We start from the raw sequence: 11776 nt of genomic DNA on the forward strand, positions 1-11776 counted from the left end.
TAAAGGTGTGAGCTATTATGGTAGAGTTGATTCTGGAACAAATATAATAATATTTAAATTTAAGTAACTGAAAGAATTTTGGAATATTAATCTCTAAATAAAACTATTTTGGTATTTGAATAATAATTCTGCTTGGTGGTTATTGCTTATATTTTTTTCTATTGCTGTTATATTTAAACCTTGGATCATGATGTGAAAAGCAGTATGCTATGTTTGTTCATGCACATTGTTAATTGAAATCTTATATCTTAAATAACTTATACATTTATAAAATAAGTGGAGTGATATAAAACTTTCACCATACCTTTCTATCCATATACAGTACTAACAGATTTCAAGACTCCCAGTGCATTCTTGAAACTGTGGATAGCACCAAAACCTATAATTTGATGCCTTTCCCACCTCAACTAAGCAGTTATCACTCATTATTGCTGTAAGTTTTGCTGCGTGAGCTGTGTTAGGAAAATTATCTATCAGAGTTTCATAGATAGAACATTAATTTTCATTGTAAATCTTAACAACATTACAATACGACTTTTACGACTTATTAGGACAAGTTTCAGCTTTTTTTTTTTTTTTTTTTTTTTTTTTTTTTTTTTCATTTAGAGGAGACAACTCTCTCCTCCCCTTCAGCATTTTTGAATCACCATGTTAGGGTCATTAATAATTAAAATAAGGGTGTAGAAAACACAAGTACTAGGAACTCACAACAACAAATCTGATACTGAGGAGGGATGAGTGAAAAAAGGATGGGTAGAGTGGATGTGGACACTACATAGATATGCCTGACAAAGGTATGGTAGACAGTGGCAGGGTGAAATAGGATGCTGCGAAATTTCATCATGCCACTCCAGATGCTGAACAATTTAAAATTATTAATTCTTTCTCGAGTTTTCTATTTAATATTTTTTTGGAATACAGTTAACTTCAAGTTACTAAAAGTAAGAAAAATAAAATTTTGAATAAAGTCAAAGTTAACCTGTGAATATATTGTATTCCAAAGGTAAATTTTATCTGATGTTAAAAACCTATCAAAATGGAAATACCTGCACAATTTCTTCTTGCTAATGAGTAGGCCATGGCATCAGCTCATTATACAACAATGATAAATAAAATTATTCATTTAGATGCATATTGTTCATATGTTAAATAGCTTTATAATCAGTATAGTTGAGATTGATTACAAGTTCACTATTTGTATTTGGTTTAAGTTACCTGCTATCACTCACTCTACATACAACCTACGTACATATTTGGAGATGTTAATTTAGTACCTATTTTATATTAAAATCCAGTATTATAATACTATTTATGACTTAAATGCTTAAAATTTAAAAGAGTTCATGTTAAAATGATGAGATATATAACTTTACAGAAAAAGTTCTACAAATCTCTTCTATTAAAATTACAAAGTGCTATATTTCTGATATTTATATACATTTTATATAGTTTCAGAAGTTATAATTTAAATTAGCCAGATGAAGTTGTGTTAAATCATGGAAATAAATAAATTATGCCATATTTTTGAAGACATAATGAGAACATCATCCATCACTGTACAGTAATTCCATTTGGTTCTCATGTGATTACTATTCATGGCCAATCAATCAACAAACCAAAAGTTCAGTGCAAGGTGAACTGAAAAACTGATAATGAAAGTATTAAAATTATTTTACCTGAAATAAAGAGTAGCTAAGACAGATGACTTGGGCCTTATACTAACCAACAATTGCTTCTTTACTTTTTTCTTACTCTGATTTTAGATTTCTACCATATTAGTACTATGATATCATAGTTGTCCCTCAGAATGTATGCCCAGTAGACATCAAAGTCTGCTATACTGGAGATAGATAGATGGATGCATAGATAGATATATAGAAAGAAAAAGAAAGAAAGATGATAGATAGATAGATAGATAGATAGATAGATGATAGATAGATAGATAGATAGATTTATATATATTCTGAACACATCCTTGAAAGTAACACTTAATGCCATGCTAATATTACACAAATAGTTATTAGACTATATTTTAGTGGCAAATGCTGAGAAATAAATCTGTACATGCTCAGCACAAACCAGTTTTATCCCAGTGTATTTTATTATAGTTTGTTGACTCCATGGCTATAGAATCCTGGGTCTTAATACCCACAGTTTAGAAAAGTGGACCATTCCTTTCCTATGGCTGGTTGGTATTAAACAAATTCAGCCTGTGTTTGAATGATGGGTCTTAAAAATGATAGTTTTCACATTCAATAATTAGTGACAATGTGAAGAGGACTGCAGTTTCTGCTCCTGATGTGGTCTCATCGACAGCAGTGGTCACAGCAACCACTGAGGTTGAGGCCCACAATTGTTCAATTTCATTATGTCTCTTTCATCAGAGGGGAATTTTTTTGTGGCTTCATGCTTTTTTCTTAACTATAAATTTTCTAAGTAGATGTTGTTGCTTGTGCTTGTAACACCAGCATTTGCAAGGCTAAGGCAGAAGGATTGCTCCTAAGTTCAAGGGTAGAATGTGCTACAGAGTGAGATTTAAGCTACTATGGACTACAGAGTAAGACCCTGTCTCAACAAAGACAAAGTAAATAAATAAGGAAATTTTCTGCCCAAACTAAGCTTTGCTCTTAGAATCCTTCTTTTCCTGAATTCCTTAATTGTGTACATTTTAGTTTTCCTACATCCTTTGAAAAGTAAAAGTAGAAAAAAATGTGAAAAATAATTCTATACCAAACCAGCTCAGAAATAAGAGAAATTTTCATTTGAAAATGACTGGGATGATTATAAAATAATAAATTGAGTTGCTTGATGAGAATTTGGCTGGAGTTGGAAAAAATTAAAAATTACTTTAAATAATAAACTTTCTTAAAGAATTTCAAAGACAATACTACAGTAAAATCATGATTTACTTTTGAGGAGATTCTAAATGGAGACTTTTTTAAACTTTTATTAAATTAAAAAAAACCAAGGAGATAAACTAATTGCTTCTATTTGGGTATAGTTTCTATCAACAAATAATTGTTATCAATAAAATCCATGATTGCAATGAATTAATTTATAAATATCCTCTGTGATTCTTATTTTTTCATTTATCCTCTGATAATATTATTTTTCTAAAGAACCATAATTAATGAATGGAATGTTTATTTTTCTATGATGATATTGAAGTTTATCCCACTTCTTTCTAGAATAAGTCTGAAAACTGGGCCTATGCCCAGACTTTCTTTCAATAAATAAGCTTTGTCTTCTGGGTTCCCCAGGAATGCTTTACACAAGTGAATTACATCTCAAATTAAATGAAAGAGGGAAATTTGGGGAAAGGTAGATAAAAGGAATAGTAATTTGATAAATAAAAGAAAATTTGCATTATAATATAATTAATTTTATTGGCCATCAAACAATGGTCATGTGCAATGTAAATACTGGATTTTGCTTGTCTAACTTCCTATTAAACTGTTCTTGCCTTTTTTGGGTGTGTCCTACAGAGTCAGTTATGTGTGTGACAAACACTAGTATAAGATAAACTCCTCTGTGACAGATATAGTGAACCTGAACTAAAGTTCACATGTATAAATGAACTTTGTCACAACAAAATCCAAATGCAAATTAGAACATCCATTCACAAAGATTAATGATACTTGACTTTTACTTGAATTGGGAATTTTAGCCATTGTTTATCTTTCTTCCTTAAACTTCCTTCTCTGAGGTTGGGAATAGTGCACATATATAACTACATTAGAGTACACTCAGATGTCGCTTATATAGAAAACCAAATTAGAGTATGGTCAATAGCATTTAAAACTATAATTTACATTGTCAGTAGAGTGATTTGGGGAAATTCTATTATTGCAATCCCATGACAAATGCTGGGCTTCCTACAGCACAGAGCTTGCAAATGCTCTACAGATGACACACAGCTTGTCTAGTCCTTGTGATTTCAGCGCCACTGAACCTGTGTTTTCATCAGCTGTCCACCAAACTCATTATCAGCTCCTGGTAAATGGAGTACTACCACCCTTCCTAAGCCATCCATTTCCCTGCAGAGCTCCCTATGTATTCAGTGGTACTTGAATTGTTTTGCCTTATACATTACTCTTGCCCATAAAACTAACGGACTTGTATTTAATATTTAACAAAACACTTGAGATAGTTTTACTCTACACTTGAAAACAGTGTGTAGTAGAATTTCTGAGAATATAGCAAGTGTGTCATGTGACCATCACAGCAGTCATGCTTCAGCTATTAACTTGAAGGACATAAGCCAAAATACCTCAAGGCGTAAGGTATATATCTACAACAGCATGAATTGGTAGAAAGTGCAAGAGCAGTAATGAAGTATTTGCAGCATATCCTCTATACCTTGAGGCAGCGACTGGACAGGAAGGGCGGCTTGGCCTGGTGGGATGGAGATGAGGCCCTGACGCTGAAGACTGAGCAGATGCTGCTGCTGCTGCAATTGCTGCATTTGGAGAAGCTGCTGCTGGAAGACAAGCTGCTGGGCCGCCAACTGCTGCTGCTGCTGTTGTTGTTGCTGCTGCTGTTGCTGCTGTGGGTGCCAGAAAACCCAACCCAGTCAACAGCAGAGAACAAGGTGCACACAAACCACTCTCGCACACAGAAAGGCATGCTCCTTTCTTGGCCCAGATGTGTTCTTGATCATCCCATGGTCAAAAGTCCAGAAGCCGAATGTGAGCAGCTTCTAGGTATTCAACTACCTGCTTCTTGGAAGTTAAACAGTATCAGGGAACTAAGGAACTTGCACTAATGGGACCGAGCAAGGTTTAGAGACAGAATCTAACAAAGGTTTAGATATTTAGAAACCAGTACATCACAGATGACTCGAAGTTTATTTAGACAAAAGGAATAACACTTTATGGAACCGATCAACTTCCACAAGACTTTCTCCAACTGAGTAAGTTTGATGTGTGGAGATCCAGGGATGTGGTCTCTAGCGATCTATTAGTAAACTTGGATGGAGCTACAGGACAGGCATATTAGCTCTCTCTCTTCCTCTGTTTCTTTCTTTCTTTTTTTTTTAATACATTGAAGGTGGAATTATGTGCAAGGCAAAAATGTGCCCTTATTATAAAGAAAAGTCTAACTTCCAGTTTTGTGAGGCATTAGCAGACAAATCAGAGTTCTTTGGACTCGGGAGGGTAGGAGATGGCAGTCACACTTCAGAGGAAGACAAGCTGTGTGCAAGACCTCTGCTTTTCAGTTTGGGGAAAAGAAACTTCTGATGCGCTCACTGGAAAACAGACTGCATAATGGAGCAAGTCATGTGGATTGCCCAAAGCCTCTGAGAAATAAGGGAGCAATTTCTATTCTGTAGTTGATGGCTGTCTGAAATTCTATTCACAAATCCAAACAGAAACAAAACCTCAGGAGGTCAAAACTGTTTCCTGTACGTTTGCATAATGGGCAGCTTGAAGACAACAGCCCTGATACCTGCTGATCAATTTAACTACTTCAACATGTTTTGTTTGTATTATGTTTATATTTGATGCAGTTTGCTGACAAGCACAAGCTAGGCCTGAGAAGCCAGCTTGTCAGTTTGATTTATGAGCATATCAAATGGTAACTTTCTACTCGCCACTCCAAACCTACCCTAGCAGTTCATTAATCAGGGGCCTGTGACTTTGAAATCTGTGCTCAACCAGTTTTTCTCTTAGTCTCCCTGCCCCCAACAATGGGCTAAATTTGCATGCATGTTCTCTGAGCTGTACAACTGAGAAAAATAAGGGTCCCTCACCAACTTGGATTCTCAGTGAATACAAGATAATCAGTACTCTGTCCACCACACAGCTTGCTCTTTGTACACTGTGATTCATTAGTGAACATTAGACGACAGCCAGCAATGGATTGTGACTCTCAAGTCCCATGCTACAAAAAAGGAGAGCACGAGAGTCTCACTGTCACTGTTATTAAGCTCAGAACACTGCATCTTTGACAGCAAGAGCCTTGTTACAGGAAGATCTGAGACGATCCTCGCCTCTCAAAGCACCTTCTCAACCCCATGCTATTATATATCAATGAGATAACTAGATCCTACCTCTTTCGCTTGCTTTCCAGGATGCTGCTGTTGCTGCTGCTGCTGCTGCTGTTGCTGCTGCTGCTGTTGCTGCTGTTGTTGCTGTTGCTGCTGCTGCTGCTGCTGTTGCTGCTGCTGCTGTTGCTGCTGCTGCAAAAGCTGAAGATGTAACTGCTCTTGCTGTTTCTTGTAAAACTCTTGTAGTTGTTGCTGAATAAACCATTTTGACTTTAATAAATAAAGGCAAAAGTTTCATGTATTATAAATGTCCTAAACTCTTCTAGCCTGACACATGGTAGAGTAGCCATTAAGATTCACCTCACCCCTTCCCCCCAAAAAATTACATTGGATTTAAAGAGACAGCTCTACATACTTTTTTTCCCAAGGCAGCTCTGAAAATTTCCAATCCAGAATCCAAACAATCCTAAACAAAAGGTATAGAAATTCTGTATTCTAAAGGCCAGAACCAAAGTGAATATTCTAAATGACTACATCTGAAGTCCTATGATGACCTAAGAACAGGCTCCAACCCTTAGAAGCATAAACACCACCGAAGTGGAAGGAAAACTGCTTATTTACCAGAGGTTTAACACAATGTCATGCTAGAAAGCTATGTAACTTATAGGCACAATCAGAGGCAACAGCAAAGTAACTAACTAAGATCTCTGGTAAAACACATTTTCACATGGAAAGCAAATATTGAATTCTAAATCAGTTTATAGATACACAACCCTTTAATAAGCTGCACAGTGGGCTCGTTTTTATTATCACAAAAATGTTATGCGCTTGCTCTTTACCTGTCCAATTTTATTTTAATAAGCAGATACCTCTTTTCCTAAGTGATGACTATACCTAGGAAAAGAAAGCTCATGGTGCTACTTTCCACATGTGCTCTCAGCAAAGTGACCTTTTTTCCTATTTATTAGAACTTAAGGGGGAGCTAAATTGTTAAAGATTTAAAAAACAACAATTCTGTGGTGTCTTGGAACACTCCTTGGCAAATCTAAAAGTAAATGTACCTAAGAACCTAAATAATCAAATACTGATAATCAGTTACTAAATAATCAAATTCTTCTGTTTTCAACTTCATCCTTTCCCCATTCTGGTTCTAGACTTGAGTACATTCAAAGAGAATGAGAAACTTATATGCTCTTAGGTAGCTCTGCAAGTGCAGTGTGACACTGCTGGTCTAACATGCTGCTAAGTTGCTTCTGTAAGTGGAGATTACACTTTCCAATAAGCCCACTGCACTGTCCGCAGAGTGTGGACCCTCGAGCTGGGCCAGAACACCAAAGCAGGTAACACACATTACCTGCTGCAGCATCACTGCCTGCTGCTGCTGGAGGAGGGCTTGGAGCTGCTGAGGAGACAGGACCTGCTGCTGGAGAATCTGCTGCATCTGCTGAGGGGTGATCACCTGGGGCGTCATCATGGCCACTGACACAGGCACCTTGCATAGAGAGAGAAGGAAAGGGGTGTCACAATCCAGTGCCTTATGATATTGGCCCAACTGGATGACAATGTTTTCAAGTTATTTAGCACGAACGCCCCAAAATGGCATGTATTTTCCGTTGTGTAACTTGATATTACTTTAAAAACAGTTTTCTAGAAGCAGTGGGTTTTACCAGGCTCCCACTTCAAGTTTCAAATTTCAAATGTACTTGCACAAAGGAGTTGGAACTCTGGGTAATATAGCAGAAAATAAATAATTCCATGACAGTTTTCTCAGAAGCTCATCATTGAGCATCTTTTCTATGTCTCAATGGTGTAACTGAAAGCCTTTTGAAATACTTTAAGCATGTCATTAAAATAAAAACAGTTAAACAATTAAAATATTCATATGAATAACTGGTATTTATAGTTCTACATAGCATATATATAGAATATACTTATGTAACATACTCATCATCCAAAATTACATGCATATTTATAGTACTTAAAAATACATATGCTGAGTGAATTGGCTGAGTAGGTAAAGTTGCTTGTTTCCCAGCCGAATTATTGGAATTTGTTCCAGAACTCACATAATGGAAAAAAAGAACCAACTCCCACAAGTTGTCCTCTGACCTCCACGAGTGTCATGACACACTAAGTGTGGTTTGTTTTTGAAACATTTTCATATTACAAGCAGCTAAACTTATACTAGAGAGTCCAGAAATCTAAAGATTACTCAAAGATTCTCCATTAGATTTATAACAAAATGGGAACATGTTTAAAGTTTCTTCTCACTTTTTTTTTTCTCAAACTTTCTGAGGATGAACAAGGTCAAGTTGAATATATGAGGCAGAGGAAGATACCCAAGGGAAGGAAGGACTGGAGGAAAGTAGATGACGAGGAAAAGCACTAGGGAGACTATCCTGGAGAAAGCAACATTTTCTGGATAAACCAGAGCAGGATAGCAGAGAAACACAGGAAGGCTTGGCCTCAGAGGAGCATGCGCAGAGCAAGGCAAATGGCTCTGCCGAAGGCCTTGCTCGGAACCAATGTCACGCCATCAAACAACACGTCAACTGGCCAAGCCTGGAACTTCTGAGAAAATATTCACGTTGTCTCACAGCAAAACAAAAGTTAGCATTTATATGAAGAACTGCTGTAGAACAAGTTTATTGACAATGTGTCTTTGAAAACAGAAAAAAAGATTAATAGGCACAGTTCACGCTTTATTCTAAGGGTCGTTTTTAATGCGGTTCAAACTTTTCTTATCTGACACTTGACAATAAAAAAAATGAGAAACTATTAATGAAAAAGTGGTCGTAAGTGGAAATAAAGGGAAAGAAATGAATCCCAGGGTGAATTCACTCTACTTCAAACAAAACAAAGTTATATTTTTAACACTAAGAAAAATCTGTATCCTCTATTTTTCCATTATGGTATGAAAATATAGATTAATTTGATTCAGTTTTATAATATGTGAGAAAAACAATCGGCCAAATTAATCCTGTGATTTTCAAAAATATTTCTGAATTAACTCTATGTGGGCATACATATGGATTATTATATATCAGTTCACCATAGTAAGTAGCATCCTTAGTGTGTGATGTCAAGTCAGCCAGTTTAGTTGGAGACTAAAGAAGGAAGATCAGAAGCTCCAGGTCTTAGCCAGACTTTGTCATGATAAATAAGAGTAATTACAATTATGTGTTTCAGGGTGCTTTGTTATTTAAAAAGTTAAAAAGCTCTCAGTTTAATCGCTTGTTCTTTGATAAACAAATCAAATAATTAAAATAATATATTTCCAAATATATATATATATATATATATATATATATATACATATATATATATATATATGGAAAAATTCAAGCTACAAAAATGTGTCCTTTTCCAACAATGATTCACCTTATAGTCTCTTATAGTGGGGAAATTAGCACCTCAGGGGCAGAGAAAAACATGGCATAGTTTCATCTCAGGAGTGCCAGTGTAGACAGACCAGATGGTAGACAACAGAAAGACAAAAGGAAACAAATCAGGATGGAAGAAGAAGAAGGTGAACACACTGGTATGGAACCCACATGTCTACCTACAGCTATTTTTGCATAACTATGCACCTTCCATGGAGGTGATCTTTTCTTGAGAATCTTACTGTCTTTCTTTCCTGACAGTTCCTTGTTACTCTTCAGTAGTCACTTGGTCATCTCTTTTCACTTAAATGCCTATTTTTCCAAGGAAAAGTGCTCTGCGCATACAGCTCACAAGTGAAATTTCTAGTGCTATTCTGTAAGTGGAGGCCTGCCATAGTGTTCCAAAGCTCACAGTCAGGTTCCAGCTGCTACAAAGGACAGGAATTTGTAGTTCCATGTTATTGTGACCGACTTCGTATTTGGCCAAAGTAAACTGTCTGCTGTCTCTACAATTCAAAAGCTTATTAGTCAGTCCTCTCACTATGGAGAATGGTTTAATTTTACTTTAAGCCTCTTGACTTGTGAGTGCATTACAGATGGCTATGGCATAAATGTATCTGCCACGTCATGGCCATGCTGAAGTTATACAAGCATAGCTCATATGTACGTGATGCATTCACATTTTAATGAGACTGTGGCCTTCTCTGAAAAACTACTATCTGTAATAGATGAAACGATACTAGAAAGATAAGCCAGCTAACATACAACTAACTGAACTCTGTACTTCCCTAAATATGTACCAAAACACATGACAAAATTCATAATAGAGGTAGGAAAATATATCTGAAGGATTTCTAATATTTAATGAAAGCTGATACTGTCATCTAAATACACACACACACACACACACACACACACACACACACACACACTGAAACCAAGCCAATCAACCATCAAACAAAGAAATCAAAACCTGTGACTATCAATTATATTTTGTATTTAGATTTCCCAATATCCTAATGTAATATATATATATATATATGTATCTATATATATAGATAGATAGATAATTTTCAAAATTCAAAATGTCTGCACTTCTGTGAGTAATTTTAAGTGACACATTTTTGGTTTTATCCTTTTGACAGTTCAGTTATTATAGACTCGTGTGGTTTTGCTACCAGGAGCTACCTAGGAGTTCTCTGACACAAAAGAAGAGTGATTTCTTGAGTGCATGTACAAAATCTTGCTACTACACTATTCAACAATATTCAGATAAAAATAGTATCAAACTTAAAAAATTCTGGAATCACACATAGATATGGATAACTCTAGAGGAATTTATATAGCTTTTCAGTTTAGTGTGAAATTGACCAACATATTTTCTACTAGCTATAAAAACTGATGCATGCAAACATTCCTATGACTGAATAGTACTTAGATGTGTGGCAGAGGTGAGAACGGAATTCTTGGACACTTTCAGACAGAAAAGCAAAACAAAGTCTGATGGGCATAACTCAGTGGGTGTTCCAGTAAATACTTAGGTTATTAGTCAAACTCTTTAAGAGTGAAGGAAAGTAAACAGTTCGCATATCTGGGGAGATTTCCCTTTTTCTTTCACCTTGTGCTTACTATACTGGCAGGCCTAAAACTTTGATGTACCCAAAATTGAACCCCATTAATCTTTATTTTGTTATTAGATAAATTAAGCAAATTCTTTTTTTTTTTTTTTTTTTTTTTTTGGTTTTTCGAGACAGGGTTTCTCTGTGTAGCTTTGCGCCTTTCCTGGAGCTCACTTGGTAGCCCAGGCTGGCCTCGAACTCACAGAGATCCGCCTGCCTCTGCCTCCCGAGTGCTGGGATTAAAGACGTGCGCCACCACGCCCGGCTAAATTAAGCAAATTCTTAATGCTTTGATATTCATACCAACAAATACCATCTACCTGAAAAATCAAGATATAGTTATGTACACCGAAATGAGAGCAGAAAAATTCTGAGATTGTCCTGAGGTGAGTCAAGTGGTATAAGGGTAGACATAGGCATTATTCTCCAACAGAAAGGTTATAACATTAGGCTACTTAAAAGTACATGTACAATAAACATGTTTGTGGATTCTTCCTTCTCCTCATAGAAGGGGTCACAAAGTTATTAGGGCAGACATACTGCCAGGACCATATCCCTCTTCAAATGAATCTAAAAAATGAGTGTAGATGTCATAAAAATGAATTCAAAAATTGTCTGACAAAAGCATCCTGCCTTATTACAACCGAGTTTAATAGCAGCATCTCTGGAAGTGTTGAGTTTGCACATTAAGTGCATCACTTAATTAAACATCCCAATTATGTGTGGGTGATTGAAAAGGTTTTCAGCATGATGTCAGTCCAATTCTTTAATAAATGTGCGATGGA

General features: G+C 36.0%; 1 protein-coding gene across 6 annotated transcripts in view; it reads right to left on the reverse strand.

The window, feature by feature from the left end:
• Foxp2 (forkhead box P2) overlaps positions 1-11776 on the reverse strand; it is a 545581-nt gene that overhangs the window by 53211 nt on the left and 480594 nt on the right. For all 6 annotated transcript variants that reach the window (XM_037203509.1, XM_028871779.2, XM_037203507.1 and 3 more), the window contains 3 exons: positions 7344-7481; positions 6053-6241; positions 4360-4546 (listed from right to left, as the gene is read on the reverse strand). In XM_037203509.1, coding sequence (XP_037059404.1) covers positions 4360-4546; positions 6053-6241; positions 7344-7481 — 514 coding nt within the window. The remainder of the gene's footprint in view (positions 1-4359; positions 4547-6052; positions 6242-7343; positions 7482-11776) is intronic.

Source organism: Peromyscus leucopus, chromosome 3, assembly GCF_004664715.2.
Source record: "Peromyscus leucopus breed LL Stock chromosome 3, UCI_PerLeu_2.1, whole genome shotgun sequence".
NCBI classification, from domain to species: domain Eukaryota; kingdom Metazoa; phylum Chordata; class Mammalia; order Rodentia; family Cricetidae; genus Peromyscus; species Peromyscus leucopus.